Raw genomic sequence first — 24,257 nt, 5'->3', positions numbered from 1 at the left:
AGTTGGAGAGGCCGGGACACAGTGTCCATGTCCACTGTGCTCCTAGTTAGAGGGTCGATCGCTTTCACATTTGATGATGAATTGCTCGGCGCTCGATGGTCCTAAGGGGAGATGGCTAAATTAATTCAACTCCACCTTCAACGATATCAACCCGACGTTGGACCCAAATGGGATTAGTGTTATCCTCCTTGGTGGGGAGGTTCGCAGGAATAAATACCCTCTTGGGTATACCGTGATCCGTACTCGAGAAATGGAACTGCAAGGCATGTTCCTATAACGAAAACTGTAATGGGACGGCACCACGTGCCAACGGAAAAGACAGATTGAACAAACTTTAAGCACTTCAAAACAATTGAATTGAAAGAGAGAGAGACTTTGCACGAGACATGGAGTGGCGTAGTTCCACCCCTAGAGTGCACTGGCCCCAAACTGTGGTGCCCCTTTTAGTATTTCTTTATAGTTCTTCAACGAGGTACAACACTTGTGGCTCTACTCTGCTTCTCCCGTGGGGGAGTATATTCAATGTTTGACACATCACAATGCAGCACATATGATTACAGATGCATGTTACAGAACATAAAAACATACAGTCACCAATGAACACTTCTCCCGTAAATAACTGAAAAGGTTAAGGCCATAAGATATTCAATGACTCCCTCATTACTCCTAAAAAGGTTCGGGCCATAAGATATTCAAGGACTCCCTCATCACTCTTCCCATAAATAACCTTAAAAAAGTATGAGCCATGAGATATAGAGGCCTTTTGCAACCAAACACTTCCCATACCGTAGCCTACGTCGCTTGGAGATTCTAAGAGTAGAACTCAACATTCCCCATACCGCAACTTGTAACGTTTAGAGGATCAACCACTAAGATAAGCCGAAGATACTTAGACATTATCAAGTACCAATCTTCTCTTCAATACTCCTCCCGGGAAAGCCTGAGCCATGAGTAAAACACAACTTTTCAATCACAATATTTCTAAACAATACTCTTAAAACAAGTTCAAAAGTATCTAATTACAAAGCAATTCTAAAATTATTCAGGGTTTGTCTTTGACAGTCAAACTTTAAGGACGTTTGGTTTGTCTTTTTGCATCAAAGTGATGGTACGATTCCAAATCTGGATGGTCGCATCATTCTTGTCATGCCAAAGGATGTCCAAAAGAGTGCCTAACTTCATAAGTGGAAGTCTGTCTTTTTGGATACTGACCAAACGAGAATCAATGAGAGGTACAACCTTTTGAGTTTTCCCTATGTCTAACTCGGCTTTAAGCTCTCTAGCAGATTGGTCATATTCGAAGTCCATCTGCTTGAGGAAGTCTGGATGGATAAAATTTTCGGTGGCTCTTGGATCGAAGAAGATAAGTGCTTTTATGCCGTTGATTTTTCCATAGGCTGTGCACAATTCATTGGAACTTTCGAGATTTATTGTGTAAATGTCGCGAATAAGTCCCAAGTGTAGTTCTAGCTCTTTTAGCCGAAGGTGGTCCTGAGGTTCGATCTGTTCTCTAAGCAGGAGGTTGCTCTGAGGGTGTATCTCCTCGTCGAGGACATGTATAAATTATGTCCCATTTGAAAACATCCAAAACATCGGCCTTCTTGTAGTAGAGTTTCTCGATGTTGTAGTGTCAAAGGAGGCCTTCTATTGGATTTTCACGAGAATCTTGAGAAGTTGTTCGTTGTGGTCGAGGATTCTGATTATCTGCCCGTTGATCTTCTGTAGTAAACTCTAGCTTTCCTTTGATAAGCTTGTACTCGCCGATCGCAACATGGTCCATAAGTTCTTGCATTGTGTGTAAGGTGCAGCGGAAGTGAATGTTGAACTTTGCTCAAGATGAGTGCTTCGAACTGTGCTCAAGGATTCCTTTTACTTACGGAAGGGAGAGCCTTCCGTTCCTTTAGTGAGAGAGTGCAATGGACACAAACAAAGTGGTGAACACTGTGAATGAACGTGCTGAGACTGAGAGATAGAGAGAGAAGAATACGACACCAGAATGTTGTCAAACCCTCCTCTGAAGGCCCCACTCTCTATGGCGAGAGCGGTCTACTATTGATTGCACAAATCTCTACAATGCTTGGACTTGCCGACGATGTCGACGACAATGAGGACGACGACGAGATGGGCTGAAATCTGAAAACGCTAATGGCTGAAATCTGCAAAGCTTTCTCTGCTGAATTCTGACTCTATGTCGGTAACGATGTCGATGACGACGACGCGACGACGATGCGCTGAAAACGCAGATGCTGAAATCTGCGTTTTCCGGGCTGAATCTGTAAACTACGCTGGATCTGACAATGCGGCGAGGATCTGCTGCGGGAAGGTGAGATTTGCAAGGTTCGGGACTTGTTCTACGGAGTGTCTATGCTGAAAAGTGAAAACACTGGTCTTCTTGTTGGTTCTGTCGCGAAGATTTGCAAAAACGCTGAGGTGCCTGGCTGATGCAAAAACGTTAGGGCTGAAAACTAATCTTGCGGTGGGAATTTGCTAACGCTAGGGAAATCTGCCGTCTACTAACGCTAGGGCTGATCTGCTGTATCTTGTTGTCGCCGGGCTGGTCTGTGGATGCAAAAACGCTAGTGTCTCTTGTTGATGCAGAAAATGCTAGGCTTGCTGGGGGTCTTGCTGAGAAGGTGCCTGTTGAATCGAGTTCTTGCTGCCTCTTCTGCCCATAAGTGCTAGCGCTAGGTTTCTTGATATACTTGCTTGTGAAAATTGCCCTACCCAGTTTCCAACAAAAGTCACTTAAAAATAATAAGTGAAAAATGTCAAAAATAGGAAAAATAGGTCTATGCACTGTAAAAATGCTCCTGATGGGTTTTGATGGAAATCTGACGATCATGCTGTGTGCAACCAGAGGATATGATCTAATCTAAGTGACTGGACATGCACGGTCTGCGAACAGACTCACAAAAGTGCCAGATCACTTCCTAAGCTAAGTGAACTGAACCCATGTCATGAAGTAGCTTGTCCACGTACACATAGGGTGTCACGTGCACATCTAACCCTATGTGTACGTGGACAAGCTACTTCATGATATGGGTTGAGTTCAGTTCAGTTCAGCTAGATTAGGAAGTGTTCTGGCACTTTTGTGAGTCTGTTCGCAGACTGTGCATGTCCAGGCACTTAGAATAGATGCATATCCTCTGGTTGCACACAACATAATCATCAGATTTCCATCAGAAACCATCAGGAGCATTTTTAAAGTGCATAGATCTATTTTTCCTATTTTTGACAATTTTTCACTTATTATATTTAAGTGACATCTGTTGGGAACCGGGTAGGGCAAATTCACTAAGCACCTATATAAGAAACCTAGCGCTAGCACTTTCCAGCAGAAGAAGCAGCAGGAACACGACGTTCAACATGCACCTTCTTAGCAAGACCCCCCTCGGCAGTCAACCTAGTGTTTTCACCCAATAGAACCAGTGTTTTTCTCAAGTGCAGATCAGCCTAGTGTTTTGTAGATTCAGTGCGACAGATCCCCCATCTGCATCAGCGTTTTCAGTTTTCAGCATATAGACACCGCAGAACAAGTCCCGAACCTTGCAGATCTCACCTTCCCGCAGCAGATCCTCGCCGCACGGTTAGATCAGTAAGTGTTTGCAGATTCAGCCCGCTATTCGCAAATTTCAGCATCTGCGTTTTCAGCGCGTCGTCGTTGCATCGTTGTTTCGTTGTCGTCACCGACAGAGTCAGAATTCAGCAGCTACAAGATTTGCAGATTTCAGCCATTAACGTTTTCAGATTTCAGCGTGTCTCATCGTCGGCAAGTCCAAAGCATTGTCGAAATTTGTGCAATCAATAGTAGACCACTCTCGCCATAGAGAGTGGGGCCTTCGGAGGAGGGTTTGACAACATTTTGGTGTCGTATTCTTCTCTCTCTATCTCTCAGTCTCAGCACCTTCATTCACAGTGTTCACCACTTTGTTTGTGACCACTTGCATTCTCTCATCAAAGAACGGAAGGCTCTCCCTTCCCTAAGTAAAAGGAACCTTGGGCACAGTTCGGAGTACTCATCTTGAGCAAAGTTCAACATTCACTTCCACTGCACCTTACATAGGGTTAGATGTGCATGTGACATCCTCTCCTTTTCAAAGTGAGGTACTGGTACCGAACTGTATGGCGTCGAGGGAGATCGCCAACAGCGTCTGGAATCCTGGAAAGAACTCTTCGCCGTCCCACTCTAATGCGTGGGTCGTGCGATACTTGAACTTCATAAAGGTATGCAACTCTTGCTTCTTTGGGCCACGCCGAAAGCGACACAAAGTCATCTGTGGCTCCTTTAATGCTTCAACTTCGTCAATAGTCATGCAGCTACCTTCTTCAAGAATCTCCGAGGATGAAAATTCCTAAAACCACTTGCAACACAAAAATATGAACATACCCATTCCATGTAAAGTGACTGGAAAAATTCTAGTCTTCTTTGAAGACTGTGCATGCAATGTAGATGAACGAACCATTCATCAAACGCACGCAAACAATGGATTCGAAACTTGTCCTTCTGATCTAAATCTATCAACTGTGGCAAAACACAATGGAAATGCCGATGCTTGATGCTCAATCCTTGTGCTCTTTCGATACTGTGCCATGCCAAGGAAGAGACATGGAATGTGAATTCCTTGGGTGCAAACATTTCATCTTTTCATGAATCATCCGCATACATCCGTGCTCATTCATGAGTGAATTGTGCTCAACGTACAATATGGCATGCCTAAGAAAACGGATCACATAAAGACGCTGACTAAAATACAGGAAACGATCATGAATAAAACACTCGTACAATGCGTGCTGACTAATCACTCGTGCACATAATACTTCCTGTGGGGGTTCTCTGGACCTAGGCTCCAGAGCCAAGATCGGTTCTTCATGAGGGGGTTCTTTGGACCTCGACTCGAGAGCCAAGATCGGGTCTTCGTGATTGATCGAATCTGCAATGAGGTTAGCTTCACTAGAAAAAGTATCAACTAAACCATCATCCTTGTGAACAATCACATCTTTTTGCTGCAAATCATCATGCTTGTGAGTAACCACATCTTGATCATGCAAATCATCATGCTTATCATTATCATTCAATTCATGATGCTTGTCATTATCATGCAAATCATCATGCTTATCATTGTCTTTCAAATCATCATGCTTATCATAATCATGCAAATCATGTGTGTCATACTTGGAAGAAAAAGAGACGGAGAGAGTCTCCTTTTCCCGAATCTCTTGCATCTGTGCCTGCACTTGAGAAAAGAGTCGCAACATCTCTTTCATGTGTCGGTCGTTCATTGCTTTTCTTGCTTTGTTCTCGCGATCAAATTCTGCCTCTCTTACTTTGGCTTCCAAGCGTGCGTGCTCGCGCCCACGCTCTATGGCTGCTAGTTTTTCTTCGCGTTCACGTGCTATGGCTGCGATTTTTTCTTGGTACTTACGATCATTTGCTGCCTTTCTTTCTGCTGTTCTTTCTTTGCGTTCTAACTTCCTTGCTTCGCATTCTAACTGCCTGTCCATCATCATCTTGTCGAAAGCCTCCATAGGAGTTAGTGCAATCCTTTGCGTAGATGGGGAAGGGGGAGGGTCGGAAAACCTCTTGGTGGGAAAAACTCTTCTTCGCCACCCTCATGCTCACCACCTCCATGCGAAGTATCCATTCCGCTTCGGGTGATGACCATCCACTAAAGTCGTGGGTTCTTAAGTTCACGAGAAACTTGGGTTCTTGTGGGTCCTGGGTTCTTGAGGGTCTTGAGGTTCTTGAGGTTCTTCTTTAGCTTGCAATCTGTGTTAGAGAAGGATCTTCTCTTCACCCGAGTTCTGCTCTTTTCCGCGGGCGCACCCTTTGGCGGCGTTGCGCTCACACCAAGGTTCCTTTTTCCCACCTCACGTTGATTGGCCAACCGCTAAGTGCACGGTCCGCTCTCAATGAGTGAAAAGAGGTACAAGGGGAGGTTGGACAAGCATTTCTTTCTTGGGTTTCCTGTCACTCTTCAAAACACGACTAGGAATCGACACGCCCAAGCGGACTTGGATTACGTGTGACCTCAACAAGTAAAAAAAAGCTGTGGTTCTTGTGGTTCTTTCCTCGAGTGATACAGAACACTGCCAAAGCTCTGATACCGATGTAAGATGTAGCGGAAGTGAATGTTGAACTTTGCTTAAGATGAGTGCTCCAAATTGTGCTCAAGGATTCCTTTTACTTACGGAAGGGAGAGCCTTCCGTTCCTTTAGTGAGAGAGTGCAATGGACACAAAGTGGTGAACACTGTGAATGAAGGTGATGAGACTGAGAGATAGAGAGAGAAGAATATGACACCAGAATGTTGTCAAACCCTCCTCCAGGCCCCACTCTCTATGGCGAGAGCGGTCTACTATTGATTGCACAAATCTCTACAATGCTTGGACTTGCCGACGATATCGACGACGATGAGGATGACGACGAGACGGGCTGAAATCTGAAAACGCTAATGGCTGAAATCTCAAATCTTTATCTGCTGAATTTTGACTATGTCAGTAACGATGTCGATGACGACGATGCGACGACGATGCGCTGAAAACGCAGATGCTGAAATCTTCGTTTTCCGGGCTGAATCTGCAAACTACGTTGGGTCTGACCGTGCGGCGCGAGGATCTGCTGCGTGAAGGTGAGATATGCGAGGTTCGGGACTTGTTCTGCGGAGTGTCTATGCTGAAAACTGAAAACGCTGGTCTTCTTGTTGGTTCTGTCGCGAAGATCTGCAAAAATGCTGAGGTGCCAGGTTGATGCAAAAACGCTAAGGCTGAAAACTGATCTTGCGATGGAAATTTGCTAACGCTAGGAAAATCTGCTGTCTGCTGTGGACTCTGCTAATGCTAGGGCTGATCTGCTGTGTCTTGTTGTCGCCGGGCTGATCTACTCTGCAAAAACCTCTGTGGATGCAAAAACGCTAGCGTCTCTTGCTGATGCAGAAAACACTAGGCTTGCTGGGGGTCTTGCTGAGAAGGTGCCTGTTGAACCGAGTTCCTGCTGCCTCTTCTACCCATAAGTGCTAGTGCTAGGTTTCTTGATATACTTGCTTGTGAAAATTGCCCTACCCAGTTTCCAACAAAAGTCACTTAAAAATAATAAGTGAAAAATGTCAAAAATAGGTCTATACACTGTAAAAATGCTCCTGATGGGTTCTGATGGAAATCTGATGATCATGCTGTGTGCAACCAGAGGATATGCATCTAATCTAAGTGTCTGGACATGCACGGTCTGCGAACAGACTCACAAAAGTGCCATATCGCTTCCTAAGCTAAGTGAACTGAACCCATGTCATGAAGTAGCTTGTCGACGTACACATAGAGTTAGATGTGCACGTGACATTGTGGCAACTTGTTTGGATAAACAATACTCTTGTAAAGGTGATGGAAGTCCAATAGTGTAACGTTGCGCTGGTCCTCCAAGGTGGTCATTTTGAAACCGGAAGATAAACATCAAAGAAAACTTTGATTGAAATCTTCCATGGTTTCCATGGCAAGCATTTTCAAGTTATCCGATTATGACAGAAGCTGTACTTCAAGTAGGGATGTCATGTGGCTCCGAGCAAAAATATTCTTGAAAGCTTGCCAAGTCCTTGGAGCATGCGGCTTGGTAGCCATAGAACTCCACCATTGCATAGCATTATCTTTGAGAAAACCAACGGCTCAAGAAATTTTTGATTCTTCTAACTCCTCAGAGCATAGATGTTGTCAAACTATTATAGAATCTTAAAACTTTCTTCCTATGTTTCACGCCTCAAAAGGTCAAAACTTCTACTCTAGATCCACCATCCTTGAAATCCTTTGGTTGGTTTGGTGCAAATCTAGGATGTGGATAGTGATAGGGATATCCATATGGGCTCCTGTAACAGACTTGGACACTCCAAGTCAAGAATCAATCGCGATAGCACCAAATAATTACTTCAAAACAATTCACAAATCACAATAGATTTACACTGGCCCGGCGGAGTTCTGTGCCTAGAGATATTGGCCCCAAAGACTGGCACCTCTTTCGGTATTTCTTTATGTATTAAAATCAATGTCAGAGTACAAAGAGCGGTTAGGGTTTCACTCTCAGACTCTGCGTCCAGATGCTCTGAGAAGTGAGGCCCTCACCACATATTTAAATGTTACAAGGGATGCCCAAGAGCAGAGCCCCAAAAGCTTGAAAGCAACAACAGATTCTCTCTCTCTCAATGAGAGTAAAAATAAAGCATATTCTCTCTTTCTCTCTCTTCCAATTTCCTTGCAAAGCCAAAAAGCAAGGATTTGCGTCGCTCAAAAAACCCCCTCAAAAAAAATAATAAATAATTTTTTTTTCGTCTCCGCGATTTTCGGAAATTAGGGTTTCTGGCAGAAATTAGGGTTTGCAAGAATTTTAGAGTTTCTGGCAAAAATTAGGGTTTTTGCTGTCCGTAGCCACGTCATCACTTTGTGACATACCCCCCTCTTGAAAGCATTGTAATCAACCATGATTACGCCTGCAAAACCGACAAAAGCCATAAACCGTCTTAGCAGACACTGATTGTTAGTACCTACGTACTAGGAACACACATCTAGCACAAGTACAAAATTGACAGTCACATCACACGACATCACAGGACATCACCAGACATCACAGGACATCACATGAAATTCAACATTCATTTGGATCTTAGACCATGATTTATCGGCAATGTAGCTAGCAATCACATCTAGGTCCAATCGGGACCTCATCGATGTCCGATTGACTAACCCCTATTGCAACCATGTCTATTCGAGATCAATTAGACCAAAATGATGCAGTCATTTCGTCTATCAGTTCCTGCACTCAAAAGAAGTCAAGAACAAATCAGTATTATTATCAGGAATTCCATTTCCTAAAGTCATCCAGCAGAATACTGTCAGCTCTCAGTATCCCTGAAGCTCAAAGAGACATCAGTGACTTTAGTATGAAAATCAAGGCATCTGTTGACAAAGGAGCGGAGTAACTCCCCTCTTGTGCATCCCACTGCACTAGATCTTCGCCCAAGCTGAAATTCTGGGTTCCGTTTGGAGTAGACTATGCTAAACCAAAAGCATCGAGATAAAGTTTCACAATCTGAGGAGTATCTGCTAGGTCCTCCTCCTCCATCCACTTCGCATCAAATGTAGGAAAGTTCTTGAACTTAACCAAGAACCGCCTTCGGGTTGCTCATCAGGCTCCCCATCATCAGACACATCACCCTTAAAAGGTTTCAAGAGACTCACATGGAATGCATTGTGAATCCTCCAAGTATCTGGCACTTTCAATCGGAAGGAGACGTCATTTATCTTTTCAGTTATCTGGAAAGGTCCGTAGTATTGTGGGGGAGCAGGAGAGAGAGCCCACTTGCTGTCCTATGCAATGAGAGTGAAGGAGAAGAGGAGAGAGGCGCTGAAGAAGCACACGCAGAGAAGAACGTGAGAGAGAGAGAGAACGCTTGTCAAAATCTGGGAAAAAACCACGCTATTGTTCTTTTGGGCTTCATATTTGAGTATATGAGTAAGTGACTAGGGGGCCATTCACACTTGGGTCCCCTCACTTATAAGTCTTTTAACTTATAAGTTATAAGTACAAGGCACTTAGGCCTTTATTCCCTAACAACCTCCCACCTAAAGGCAATGTACCTTGGGAGATCAAAGAATCAACTAACTATAATACATCAGTTGATCATGCACTTACTCCTCCAACACCCATCATCTGACGGCAATATGCAAACCGCTCTGCTGGAAGACTCTTGGTCAAAAGATCTGCAGGATTGTCATCTGTGTGCACCTTGACAAGTGTAATGCTCTTGTCATCAAGCACACTCCTGATAAAATGATACTTCACCTCTATGTGCTTTGTCTTGGCATGAAAAACAGGATTCCTTGCAAGCATAATAGCACTCTGACTATCACAGTGTAGCACAGGAACCGGTGACTTAATGCCAAGCTCTTCTACCAAACGCATGAGCCACAAAGCTTCTTTGCATGCCTCAGTGGCAGCCACATACTCAGCCTCAGTGGTAGACAAAGCAACACATTTTTGCAGTTTAGAAATCCAAGAAACTGCACCTCCTGTGAATGTAAACACATATCCAGAGGTAGACTTCCTGCAATCTGGATGTCCAGCAAAATCTGCATCTGTAAAGCCATGCACAGATGTCTCACTCTTCCCAAAACAAATGCACAAGTCTTTAGTGCCTTTCAAGTATCTCAAGATACACTTCACTGCTTCCCAATGCTTTTTGCCAGGATTGCTCATGTACCTGCTTACCACTCCCACCGCAAATGCAATGTCCGGACGTGTAGCAACCATAGCATACATCAAACTGCCAACGGCTGATGCATAAGGAATCTTGGCCATTTCAGCCCGCATATCATCTGTGTTTGGGCAGCCATGTGCAGTCAGTTTTACATATGGAGGCAGCGGAGTACCAAGTGTCTTTCCCCCATCCATATGAAAACGATGTAGCACCTTATTAACATAATCTCGTTGAGATAGATACAGACTCCTGTTAGGTCTATCTCGAGAGATACGCATGCCCAAAATATGATTAGCATCACCAAGATCCTTCATGTCAAAGCGATTCTTTAAGCTTTGCTGTAATGTATCCAACTCCGTGACATTGTTACCCGCAATAAGCATGTCATCAACATACAAAATCAGCAATAGAAGAGATCCATCACTTGCCGTTTTGATATACAAACAGTGATCAGAATTACTTCTTTTGTACCCTTGAGACCTCATGAATGTATCAAACTTGTGATACCATGCACGGGGAGACTGTTTCAAACCATACAAGCTCTTCAAGAGTCTACATACTTTCTTCTCTTGCCCCTTTGAAACAAAACCTTCTGGCTGCATCATATAGATTATCTCAAGCAAATCGCCATGCAAAAACGCTGTTTTGACATCCATTTGCTTTAATTCCATATCTTCAGAAGCAACCAGGCCTAAAACAAGACGTAATGTGGCAAGCTTATGAACAGGAGAAAAAATCTCATCAAAATCAACACCATGCTTTTGCTTGTACCCTTTAGCAACCAAACGTGCCTTGTACTTAGAAGAAGCATCAGATGTGACCTTGGTCTTGTAAACCCATTTACATGGCAGAGCCTTATGCCCTTTAGGCAAATCAACCAAGTCCCATGTATGGTTTTTCTCCAAAGACTGCATTTTCGAAACCATTGCTTTGAACCATTTCTTACTGTCTTCCCGTTGCATAGCCTCTTTATAGCAAGACGGCTCTCCACAATCAGTAAGCATGACATAGTCCAAAGACGGTTCATATCTATCGGGGGGCCTTGTCACCCGAGTAGACCTACGCACCCAATGATCCATAACAGGTGGATTTTCAGCCTGTAAACCATAAAAAACAGCAGGCTGTTCAGCCGGTTGCATCGCAACAACGGGCGGTCTAGGAGCATCAACCTGTTCACCTACCTGTGGTGCATCAATGGCAACTTGTTGGGGCTGATTTTCAGCACCATTTTCAGCATGTAAAGGCTGCTGAACATTGGGCCTTCTTGGCTGTCCATATGTAACATCTTCACGAAAAACAACCCGGCGCACTTCCTCGACCTTTGTGGGCTGTTTGTGCATGCAATTCTCATTGAAGATGACATCATTGCTGCGTATGATTTTCCGTAATGCGGGATCCCATAATCTATACCCCATTTCACCATCCTCACCATATCCTAAGAAAATGCATTTATGAGACTTTGGTTCTAGTTTGGTGCGCAGTTCACTCCGGATGTGAACATAGGCCTCACAACCAAACACTCTTAAATGTGCATATGAGGGTGGCTTGCCAGACCACACCTCCTCAGGCACCTTTCCACCCAAAGCCTTGCTAGGTGAGCGATTAATCAAGTGAATAGCTGTTTGCACAGCTTCTGCCCAAAAACCATGAGGTAATGCAGCATGTGACAGCATACTCCGAACTTTCTCTTGGATAGTCCGGTTCAACCTCTCTGCAACTCCATTCTGAGAGGGATTAAAAGGAGCCGTGAGCTCTCTTTTAATACCTTTAGTGGCACAAAAGTCAATAAATGCTTTTGATACATACTCCCCCCCATTGTCTGAGCGCAAAGACCTAAGCTTCTTGTCAGTTTGATTCTCAACAAACGCAAGAAACTTCTTGAAAGTATCCAAAACATCGCTTTTAGCACGTATTGGATACACCCACACCTTACGTGTAGCATCATCGATAAACGAGACAAAATATTTCTTTCCCCCTAAGGACAACTGTGGCATTTCACATACATCGGAATGCACTAAGTCTAACCTGTCAGACTTCAAAGAAAGTGACCTTTTGTGCGGTGTTTGATTGTGCTTACCATAAATACAGTGCTCACAATGAGAAAAATCAGCATACCTCAAACACGGCAAATAACCACAACGAGACAGAGTTTCCATTCCTCTTTTACTCATGTGTCCCAACCGGCCATGCCACAAAGAAACACTTGGCTGCTCGGTTACGGCGACAACATGGTCACGCACACTAGATACATGCAAAGGATACAAAGTGTCCGATTTACAACCCTTGGCTACAATCCGGGCCCCTTTACAAATTTTCCACTTGCTATCACCAAAAGTGGTGTGATAGCCTGCATCATCTAGCTGCCCTGTACTAATCAAACTCTTCTTGAGTTGTGGCACATGGCGCACTTTGTGCAAAACAAAAGTCATACCATCAGCAAAGGAAAACTGGACACTGCCAATACCTGCAATGTCACATGCATAGTTGTCTCCCAAATAAACAGTGCCCTGCACCTCACCTGAGTACTGTGTAAACCAATCCCTATGAGGTGTTACATGAAAGGAGGCACCTGAATCAAGAATCCAAGTATGCATGTCCACATCAGAACCCATAGCAAGGGTATGTGCATCCACAGAAGAGGCATTGAGTACATCAGTGCTGCTGTCACTGTCACAACTACTAGCAACATTGATTTCCTCAATCAACACAGTGCTCTTCTTGGCATTTCCCTTGTCCTTTGCATCAGTTTCAACACTCTTGTTCTTCTCTTTCTTCCACTCATAGCATTCCTGTTTATAATGCCCTTTCTTTCCACAATGATGACACACCACATCTTTCCTACGAGATTTGTTGCGTGCCCTGTCCTTACTGTCAGATTTCTCCCTCTGTTGAGAGCTGCCTCTCAAGTGCAATGCATTAGAAGACCCACTTGTGGTGTTCTTCCTGTTCATCTCTTCCATCAAGAGAGAACTCTCTACATCTGCATACTTAAGTGACGCACTTGAGTTACTAAGAGCTGTCCGGAATACATCCCAACTCTCAGGCAATGTGCATAGCAGAAAAGTAGCTTTGAACTCCTCATCAATCGTGAATTTCAGCTCTGTCAGTTGGCTGAAAATAGAATTGAATTCATTGAGGTGCACTGACATGTGCGTGCCCTCCTTCATGCGGAGATCCATAAGCTTCTTAAGCCAATACACTTTACTGGCAGCACTCTGCTGTGCATACAACTCGTCTAAACGCTTCCACATGCCCCATGCTGTCTGCTCATTCTCTACATTGAAGAGTAAATTGTCAGACACCGAAAGCATGATCGTGGAGCGAGCCAACTCGTCCACTTCTTCCCATTCTTCAACCTCCATATCAACCGGTTTCACACCCTGTAACTTAATAGGTTTCGCCTGTTTCTTCTGCAACATCACATTATAACATTGCTTCTTCCATATAGCAAAGTTATGGGCACCTTCAAGCTTGCGAATGTGCAACAAATTGCCACTTTCACTGCTAGAAGCCATTCTGAGTGATTGCAAACACTGAAACCCTGTTTTGCCGACCTAAACACGCCCAAATGTGCGCAATCGGGCAAAAAACAGCTTGCTGTTACAGAAAAACAGTGAGCAAATTTCACGCGAAATCACCCCAAAACGGCGTACATTCACTGCCAAACCCTTACCAAAGGTTTCCACAAGGTGTATACATCATTTGCTTGCTGAAATTCCCTGTTTTAGGGAAAAAATCAGACCTGTAAACACCTGTTTTGCTGAATTTTCAGAACCTCGTTGGTGGAAACACCTGTAAGATTGACCTGTGAGACTTGCCCTAATGAAATTGCATCAAATTGACCCCGAAATTGGTCAATTTCAGCAGAAATAGGCTGCTGTTCGCCAGTTTTTGAAACCCTAATTTTGGGGAAACTGTCACCGGAGGTCGATTCTACACGGTGAGAGGATCCCTTTGCGACAGAGTTGATCGAAAACGGTTGAATATCCTTCCCGCAGCGAGCAAAAAACAGAATTCTGATCTGTGTTGCGAAGATGGCTCTCTTGGAAACCCTAAAGCTCTGATACCATGTGTGGGGGAGCAGGAGAGAGAGCCCACTTGTTGTCCTATGCAATGAGAGTGAAGGAGAAGAGGAGAGAGGCGCTGAAGAAGCACACGCAGAGAAGAACGTGAGAGAGAGAGAGAACGCTCGTCAAAATCTGGGAAAAAACCACGCTATTGTTCTTTTGGGCTTCATATTTGAGTATATGAGTAAGTGACTAGGGGGCCATTCACACTTGGGCCCCCTCACTTATAAGTCTTTTAACTTATAAGTTATAAGTACAAGGCACTTAGGCCTTTATTCCCTAACAAGTATCGCATACTAAGCTTTGGAAAAAGCCTCTCCTTTTCGTTTTTCTTTCTTAGGCGTTCCTTCTCAAAACGTAAGAGCACCCAATCATCCTCCTTCAATTTCAAGTCGCGACGATGGCGATCCGCTGCCTTTTTTTGTCGTTCTTGAGACTTGTGGAAAGTCTCGCGAACCTTGGCAAAAGCCGTATCCAAATGTCACGAATATTCATCCGCTTCAAATATCTAATCTTTCGTGCTCAGGAAGGATGGAACCTTCGCAGCACTTTCAACAATCTCAAATGGCGTCTTCCCCGTCGAAGAGTGTATCTTGTTATTGTAGGTAGATTCCACCAAGGGTAAGTTCTTTTCCCATTGAGTCTTCTGATTCGAGATACAAGACTTCAATAAACCTAAAACCACTGAATTGGCAATCTCAGATTGCTCGTCAGTCTGCAAGTGGAACGATGACGAGAACTGCAACTGCGTGCCAATGTTCTTCCAAATTGCCTTCCAAAACAAACTCATAAATCTGGGGTCTCTGTCGGAGACAATTGCCTTAGACGTGCCATGTAATCGGAAAATCATCGTGATCATTCTGTGTTCTGGGGAGATAAATATGAAATCCATTGCAATACTTTCCCAGGGGTGGTGGGTATGGGTAAAGGTTGTAACAATCCCTGTGCCTTATGCCTGTCAAACTTGACCTTCTGGCATACTGCGCACAAACTCTTCCACATTCTTTTTGAGTCTTGACCAAAGAAGTATCTCTCTATCCCCTTCATGGTGGTAGCAATGCCGCGGTGACCCGTAAAAGGTGGACAGTGGCATTCAGTCATAACCTTTTCCCTCAACGGCTGTGTAACGCACAACATAGTCTTTCTCATCAAGTAGCCTTCCCAAAGGGAGTATCCAGCTACTGTCTCCCCATCCCGTATCCGTGTGAAAATATCTGCAAAATCTGTATCTGTGGCATACTGATCGACCATATCCTCAAAGCTCCTATGATGTATCGCGGAAATAGGCAGAACCAACGGCTTCCGAGACAAAGCATCTGCCACCACATTCTTCTGTCCCTGAACATGGACAATCTGGAAGTGAAACTGTGACAAGATGTTCGCCCACCGCATCTGCTTTTTCGAAAGCTGCTTCTGTGACAAGAAGTAGCGCAAACTCTGATGGTCTGTAAAGACAGTAAAATCCGCTTCGAGTAGGTAATGCCGCCACTGAGTAAGAGCATGGATAACCACCAAAAGCTCTTTCTCATAAATCTGTACTGTCATCTCCGGCCTAGAGAATAATCGGCTCTCGTAAGCAATGACATGGCCTTCTTGCATCAAGACCGCACCCAGACTACGACCATAAGCATCACAAAATACTTCAAATGACTTCTGCAAGTCCGACAAAGTCAAATCTGGTCCTGTAGTCAATTTCTCTTTCAATGTTTGAAAGGCAGTCACCTTTGTGGATCCCCACAAGATATGCAAAGGGGAAGCAACCTCTGCAAACTTTCGAATGAACCGTCTGTAGTACGAACACAGTCCCAAGAAGCTTTCAACTTCATGGACATTCTTCAAATCGGGCCAATCACGGATAGTGTCTATCTTGGCCGGATCCATTTGCACTCCTGTTGTTTGCTGAGACAAAGTGTCCCAAAAAAAATGTATCTCTGAAGCATATGATCTCTGTGTTATGCTTCATTCTTGAAAAAAACAATGATATCATCAAAGAAAGTGCCAACAAATAACCTGTACTCTTGAAAAATCCTGTCTATCATCCGGTTAAATGTCGCAAGAGCATTGGTTAAGCCAAAAGGCATCACCAAAAACTCAAATAACCCAAAAGTCGTCCGAAAGGCTATCTTGTAGACGTCTCCCGGCGCGATTCGGATCTGATGATATCCACTCTTCAAGTCAATCCTACTAAAGCACGAGGATCCCTATAACCTGTCAAGTATATCATCGATCCTAGGAATCGGAAATCTGTTCTTGATGGTGATTTTGTTGAATGGCGAAGTTTGTACTTTCATTCATTAGATTCGGTGCAGGTCCCACGCCATGTGGTACCAGTTCTGCTTTCTATCTGCCTTTTCTGCCACGTTCCTCAGCTGCTCTCGAGCTCTCAGGCCTGTCGTCGTCTTTATCATTCTGTTCTTTCTGTGCCTTTTTAGGGCATTTCGCGGAGATATGTCCTTGTTCCCCGCATCCAAAGCACTTCCCCTCTCTGATGAAGCGAGCTCTCTCCTCAGTTCGGGCATCCTTTTTCTCTGGGTTGCCCTTTTTCTTTCTACTTTCATTCCCAGAAGTCTGTTCGGCTCGTTGTGTCATGGCCTCATTTGTGGGGTAGGTCAGATTGCCAGAGTGAATGGCAAAGCCCCGCTTTGCATGACTCATCAAGTCCTGAATAGAAGCTAGCTTCTGTTTCAAGCAGTGATCTCGGATCTCTGTAGGTAGACCCAAGGTAAACCGCTCAATCTGTTCTCTGAATGAGATCTTCTTGAATGAAGAGGCGGGTAGAAAAGAGCTCCAGAATCTTTCACAGTAAGCATTGATTGTATCTTTCTTGGTCATCCGAAGATGGTTCCAAGCAGGTCGTACATCTCGTTCATATTCTTGCGTCAACCAAGAAGAAATAAAAAGATTTTTAAATTTCAGCCATTTAACTGGCGCAGTCTTGTTTAAAAGAAGCGTGGACCACCAAGTACGGGCATTCCCCTTAAAGTAAGAGGCAGCTCTCCGAATCTTGGAGTGCTCTGAATAGCGTCCTCCCGCGAAAGCGATGTCAAACTGCTGTATAAAAGACAAAGCCTTCGAAGCATTTGAGTATCCTGAAAAAGTATCAAACTTGATCGAGTGGCCACCTTCCTTAAACTCTTGGACTTTCTTGCTTTTATCTATGAGAAAGTCATATTGGTTGGCTTTGTAAAAATTCTTCTTGTTCGCATAAAAGTTTTCGTCATCCGAATCTGAGCCGTCTAAAGACGAGTCCTCATTAGAACTGTCAGTCTCTGGGCGAGATTTAGCCTTCTTTGCCTTTTTCTTGCCCTTTCCGAAGCTTTGTTTCTTGCTTCGCTTTTTACCTTTTCTTTCTTCTTCCCTCGAATCTGAAGAGCTAGAAGAAGTGTCAGAAGAAGAAGAAGAAGAAGAAGAAGAAGAAGAAGAAGAACTGGGTACTCCTTCAAATCGAACATGCTTCTTCCGTTTCTTTGCCTTGTCAAAAGTCGACTGACGACCCAAATATCCCGAGAAGTCAGTGCTTTTCTTCTGCTTTTTGCCGTGCTTTTTGGCTTTCTTTTGCGCTTCAAAAAGCTGAGCAATCCGTGCATCAACCACCTCTTGTAATTCCTTCTCTGAATACTGTTTGTGATCAGAAAGTTTCTTGAGAGCGGGTTTCAGTGGTGTAGTGGTTTTCTGCCACTGTTCATGCACTTCCTGAAAAGAAGTCTCGCTCATATATTTTGCCAATTTTGGATCCTTCGCAAAACTGAGCATCATCTTTGTTGCATCGCCGATCAATTGACGACGCTTTATCTCTCTTTGCTCCGCCTGAGTAGGCCGAGGCGGGCCATACTCTTTGTCAATCTTCGTTGTGATCTCTGTCCGCATCTCTAGATGCAGAGGGAGTCGACTAATCCTTGCGTGAAGCCATAGGTGCCACGGAAAAAAGAAATTGGAGATCAGATTTCCCGTAGAAGAGAAATCGGCCGTGCTCTGATACCACTGTAACAGACTTGGACACTCCAAGTCAAGAATCAATCGCGACAGCACCAAATAACCACTTCAAAACAATTCACAGGTCACAATAGATTTACATTGGCCCGGCGGAGTTCCGTGCCTAGAGATATTGGCCCCAAAGACTGGCGCCCCTTTCTGTATTTCTTTATGTATTAAAATCAATGTCAGAGTACAAAGAGCGGTTAGGGTTTCACTCTCAGACTTTGCGTCCAGATGCTTTGAGAAGTGAGGCCCTCACCGCATATTTAAATGTTACAAAGGATGCCCAAAAGCAGAGCCCCAAAAGCTTGAAAGCAAAAGCAGATTCTCTCTCTCTCTCTCAATGAGAGTAAAAATAAAGCATATTCTCTCTTTATCTCTCTTCCAATTTCCTTGCAAAGCCAAAAAGCAGGCATTTGCGTCGCTAAAAAAAAACCCCAAAAAAAAAAAAACAAACCGCCTCCGCGACTTCCAGAAATTAGAGTTTCTGGCAGAAATTAGGGTTTGCAGGAATTTTAGGGTTTCTGCTGTCCGTAGCCACGTCATCACTTTGGGACAGCTCCAACCATTGTACCCAGGAGGTGGTGGTGGTCGCAAAGGCGGTGGCAGAGGCTGTTGCAGCAGATCAAGGTCAGAGGGTTGTACCATGTTCCTAAAAACGCCCCCAATTGGAATAGAAGATCCAGGAGGTTGGCGGTTTGAGGCCCTTGTGCTTTCTGGCATTGGTGAAGGTGGTACTGCTTGAGGCAACAAAGGGGGCAACATGTAATTCAAGAATTGCTGAAAGCTTTGCAAAACCATGAGATTCTGTTGAGGATGTCGTGAAAGTACACTGTGAAGTTCATCGAGGAGAAACTGCAAGTACTTTGTAGAATCTAATAACGCCATTTTGCTTTGTCCGTTCTTGGGAGGACCGGAATGCTTTCAGAAAAGCACACGGCTGGAGCTCTGATACCATTGTAATGGGGACGGCACTACGTGCCAACGGAAAAGAACATACTGAACAAAAACTTTAAGCACTTCAAAACAATTGAACTGAAAGAGACAATGACTTCACACGAGACATGGAGCGGCGTAGTTCCACCCCTAGAGTGCACTGGCCCCAAATTGTGGTGCCCCTTTTGGTATTGCTCTATATTGCTTCAACGAGGTACAAAACCTGTGGCTCTTCTCTGCTTCTCCTATGGGTAGAATGCCAGAGAAGGAGCCCACAACACATATTTAAAGGCCCGTGGCCTACCAAAATCATCTCACATGAAAAGTACTTAATCCAAAAGCATCTTGTCCAAAAGCAAGCGCCGATAGGGCTGTCCGTACGTTGCTGCGTCGTCATCATAGCCAGTGCAAAATGCGGAGCGTGTGCTCGTGTGTGTCTGTCTGCTTTATCCCCTCTGCCAAAGTCGTGTAAGTTGGGTTGGGTTAGGATTTTTAAATTCTAACCCCCCCTTTGGACCACTTGGCAAGAATATGTAAGTTGGTCAGTCCTCCTCCTTTTGCTTCTACCAGGGTTTAGGCCCCTTGGCTGAGATCAACAGGTTGGTCCGCTTCTCGGGTCTTGCCACATCAGCAGGTTGTGACAAACTTCCTTGGTGAGGTTGTGCCCTGGTATTCGAGTACTCTACATAGGTGGCGGATGGAGGGATAATGTCTTCCTTCCTATCCTTAAACTTTTATTCTGATCCCTCTCGAGAGAAATGACATTATTCTCCCGAAGCGACGACAGATGAGCACGCATAGAGTCATTCAAGTACCTTGCCCCTAAGAGGGGGTCAGCTTCGCCAAAACGGGATGGGGAGGTGGAAGGGAGGCACTACCAATCCCAAGGGACGCCACTTGTGAGCCGACGTCCTTCCAAGCGGGTACGGCATTTCCTTTGGGAAAACCGTCGGGTTTCAAGGGCAGTTTAGCATGGTGAGCGATAAGCTACATGGCAGAGGAAACTCCAAAGGGAAGGCCGAAGCAAGTATAGTAGTACTTGGGCCTTTGATCTGAGGTACTTGGTCGCTGTCACACCGATAACTTTTTAGGGATGTGGGTTTCTCAAGTGCTCTGCTCTAAGAGGGCAGATAAGTATGGCCTCTTGGGCAGACGAGTCCTCACATAGTCCAAGGGAAACTAGTGACAAAAGCATTTGCCCTAGGAGTATGGGTGCAATGAAGCCTTTGTCGTCTCTTTTTCTTTCGTGTTTAATTTGTATATATGTTTTTCTGTTTTGTTTTCGGGAGATGACCAAGGGTACCCATCCCCGACTCTTAAAAAAAAACAAAAGATATCGCTGATTCCCCAATAGATAAGAGGCCAAGACATCTCTGATCCTGGTATCTCATAACTTTAGATAGGTGCCCAAAACCCTCTCTAAAGAGGCAGTGAAAGCGGCCACGTATCTCATAGTATGTTGTACATTGGCATATATAGTGAAGCTTTGTCTCTGGCACTCTCACAAATTGGCACAACCTGGCCACAACTGAAATGCCTCGATATCCGCATCAATCTCCAACTGATGTGATGATGTCCCAATCTGTCCAATAGCACATCATAATCTGTGGGACAAGTGAGTGTCCATGTGGGCAGGCCTAGATAAGAACCCATCCTCTGTGAGCTGGAGAAAATGCTCTCTATATGTAGTCATCTTCGTGTCCCGCTGCTATATAGGCTGGATCCATGTCCTCTGGGTATCCAACTGAAACAGATCCTGTCGTATAAGTCTAGTGGCCTCCCTCTGAGAGAGAGAGAGAGAGAGAGAGAGAGAGAGAGAGAGAGGGTGCATCTAGACTATACTGAAAGGGGGGAGCCTGTCCATAGAGAAACCGTGTCGCTCAAACCATGCTGCCATCTGTGCATACCAACATGATGTATCTCCCTGTGCTATTAAGTTCCGGGAGGACTCCAGGGCCAGCCGAGCATAATGATCTCGTGGGAGCTCCCGTAAGCTGTGTATGGATGCCACTGATCTCGTTGTGTGTGTGTGTGTGTGTGTGTGTGTGAGAGAGAGAGAGAGAGAGAGAGAGAGAGAGAGAGAGAGAGAGAGAGAGAGAGAGAGAGAGAGAGATGATGAAATGACATGTTATATTAACGTCTTCAAAGGGTCAAAATGACTTATAAGGCCAAAAGGTTACATCCATGTGTGACTCTAATACAGTGTCAGGGGGAACATAAAGATATAAATAAAAATAAAAATAACTGAGGGCACCTAGAGTGGGTAGGTATGTTAGCCTAACCTACATCCTCATCATCATCAACATCCTCATCACACAATACATCAGCCTAAAACATATGGGAAGGTGTACAATCACATGAGGGCTAATGAGGTGCACAGTGGGGAATGTAGACAATGGTGATCATCCCATGAACTCTCTCATGGGTCTTTGCAGTAAGGCCTGTCCTCCATGGTCAGCTCTCCAAGAGAGAGAGAGAGAGAGAGAGAGAGAGAGAGAGAGAGAGAGAGAGAGATTGTAAGACTTTCCTGATTCTTCTTTTGTGGCATGTCAGGAAATGGACTTCCGATGGGCAGATGGTGCATCATTCTCAGGTTTAGTAAATGAAAAGAACATGAAGAGAAAACATACTATTGAGGAGGTACAGGAACTAGATGAGGAAAACTATGAGTGTAATAATGCTTTTTACACAAGCCTGCAATGTCCAATCCCAATGAGAGGCAACAGAGGCATGTGTGGGTTCAGCTCGCCAGGAAGTTCTATTGTCCAAGCTAGAACTATCAGCACTATCATGAAAGGTCCACCATTCTTTTATTTCGAGAATGTTGCCCTTATGCCGAAATCTGAGTGGAACACCATAACAAGGTTTTTCAATGGGATTGAGCCCGAGTTTGTGGACTCCATCCATTTTTCTGCTTGTCATCGACAGAGGGGCTATGTTCACAATCTTCCCCTTGAAGGCCGAGAAGTGGCTCTTCCAGTACCTCCAATGACCATAGAAGAAGCCTTTCCAGAAAAGATGAAATTTAGACCTCTGTGGGATACTCGTACGAAGATGAATTGCATAAACACTGTTAGGAGCAGTGATACAGTCTGTAGAAGGATTGCAGAAACATTATTGAACTACAAAAATGACCCCCCCTTGCATGAGCAAAAGATTTTGCTCTCCAAGTTGAAGAAATTTAACTTGCTATGGGTCAATCCTGGCCGTGTAGCGCCTCTAGAGCCCGTAGAGATGGAGATCCTTCTGGGTTTTGATGAAGAGCATACCCGGGGTAGCTCATCAATGACTGAGAGATACAAAGCTCTAGGTAATTCTTTTCAAGTGGACACGGTCGCGTACCACTTGTCAGCGCTGAAAACCCTGTACCATGATGGGATTAAGGTCCTCTCTTTGTTTTCTGGAATAGGTGGTGCGGAAGTCGCTCTTCATAAAGCCGGAATCCCTTTGAAGCTTGTGGTGAGTGTGGAGGGTAACCCAAAACGAAGAGATGTCGTTGAGAGCTGGTGGCAGAGGACGGGGCAGAGGGGGAGGCTTATACACAGGGACAATGTGCAGGCTCTAGATTATCATGTGCTGCATGAATTTTACAAGGATTTTGGCGGGTTCGATCTAGTGATAGGAGGCAGCCCTTGTAATAACTTAACTGGAAGCAATCGAGTGACGAGGGTAGGGCTGGAAGGAGAACATTCACGATTATTTTTCGAGTTTCCCCGCATATACAACTTGATGAAACAATTTCAAGGTCGAGATATTGAAGGTGTTTCTAAATGATACTACAGGTGTTTCTAAATGACATAGTGCAATCTTTGAATTGGTATAGCCAGAAGCTCAAACCTGTCTAACAAAACAGCAAATTAAAGATATGCGGAGTAACCATGTTCTGATTAGAGGCAGGTGCAGATGTGGTCATTCATTAATGTGAGGGGAGAGTGTTTTATTATAGGCTTGTGTGTGTGTGTGTGTGTGTGTGTGTGTGTGCATGTGCGCGTGCCTGTGCAGGTGCTAGTGGGGAAGACGAACAGAGAAATTTTTACTGTCACAAGCTACATCTGACAAGACTTGAACTCAAGGTGCACAGAGAGAGAGAGAGAGAGAGAGAGAGAGAGAGAGAGAGAGAGAGAGTGTATAATGTTCAGTTCAAAATTTTTAGATTGAAGAGGTATGCCTAAAATAGTCAATTGTTGTCATTCCCTTTCATTTATTGGAGGGTTTAAGTTTGTTTGAGCATACTCTATAGGCAATGTAACCAAGAGCACTTAACTCGTCTAATGAATTGGCAAGAAAGTTGATAGATGAGGCTCTTCCAAGCTCATAGTTTTTGTCAATGAGCTTGTTGTGCCCTTTTGCATGGAGGGAAGAGGAGGTAGCTTTCCAACAAGTTGGAGTGAAATATTGGTGATTGTTTGAAGGGGACCAAGCATTGTAATCTCTAGCATGATGCAAGCACTTGATACTGATTATTTCAGGCGAAAAAGTGCCTTTTATTTCGGCCAAAATGTGCTGGCTTTTGTATTGAGGAAATTTGCATAGTAGGTCATCCGTGTGTTGTACTAAGGTTAACTTGTTTGTGTGCACCTCTTTAATGGACTCTGAACTTCAGTCATTAAGCAATCTGATTCATTAAGTTGATAAGCTGAAAGCAGTGCCATGGCTTTGTTCTTTCGTGGAAAAGATTCCTCTCGAGCTTCGGTACGGCGAAGAAGCTATGGACACCCTTTCAGAGGAATGGGTAGCTTTCCCATGCTTTTTGAACACCCATCTAGAAGTAAGTTGCTGTGTTGGAGTCTTGCCTAACTATTTGGGAAAATGCAAGTTTTTTGGCTGCTTTAAGAAAAGGCGGAGTCTCTTTTTGGGCCGGCCACTTGCAAGCAAGTAAACTGCAATTTCCTGTATGTCTAGCAAATATTGATGTGAAAACAACTATTGCCATGAAAGTTTTCACTTTAAGGAGCTAAAATGGTTTTTTTTTTTCAAAAATAATTTAATGCATGAGAAGTTTTTTTGTGCAGTTAAAATGCATAAAATCTCATCTCTCTCTCTCT

At 44.3% G+C, this 24,257-nt stretch overlaps 1 protein-coding gene across 1 annotated transcript in view; it reads left to right on the top strand.

Annotated features, from left to right (window-relative positions):
• Positions 1–23,386, top strand: part of LOC147435335 (DNA (cytosine-5)-methyltransferase DRM2-like) — a 92,223-nt gene extending 68,837 nt beyond the window's left edge. The window contains exon 7 of the mRNA XM_086488401.1: positions 21,766–23,386. Coding sequence (XP_086344527.1) covers positions 21,766–22,986 — 1,221 coding nt within the window. The 3' untranslated portion in view covers positions 22,987–23,386. The remainder of the gene's footprint in view (positions 1–21,765) is intronic.
• The last annotated feature ends 871 nt before the right edge of the window (positions 23,387–24,257 follow it).

Source organism: Adiantum capillus-veneris, chromosome 18 (genome assembly GCF_014529385.1).
Source record: "Adiantum capillus-veneris isolate H3 chromosome 18, ASM1452938v2, whole genome shotgun sequence".
Lineage (NCBI taxonomy): Eukaryota > Viridiplantae > Streptophyta > Polypodiopsida > Polypodiales > Pteridaceae > Adiantum > Adiantum capillus-veneris.
Note: the sequence above shows the minus strand (reverse complement) of the source record. Positions and strands in the feature narration are given on the sequence as shown.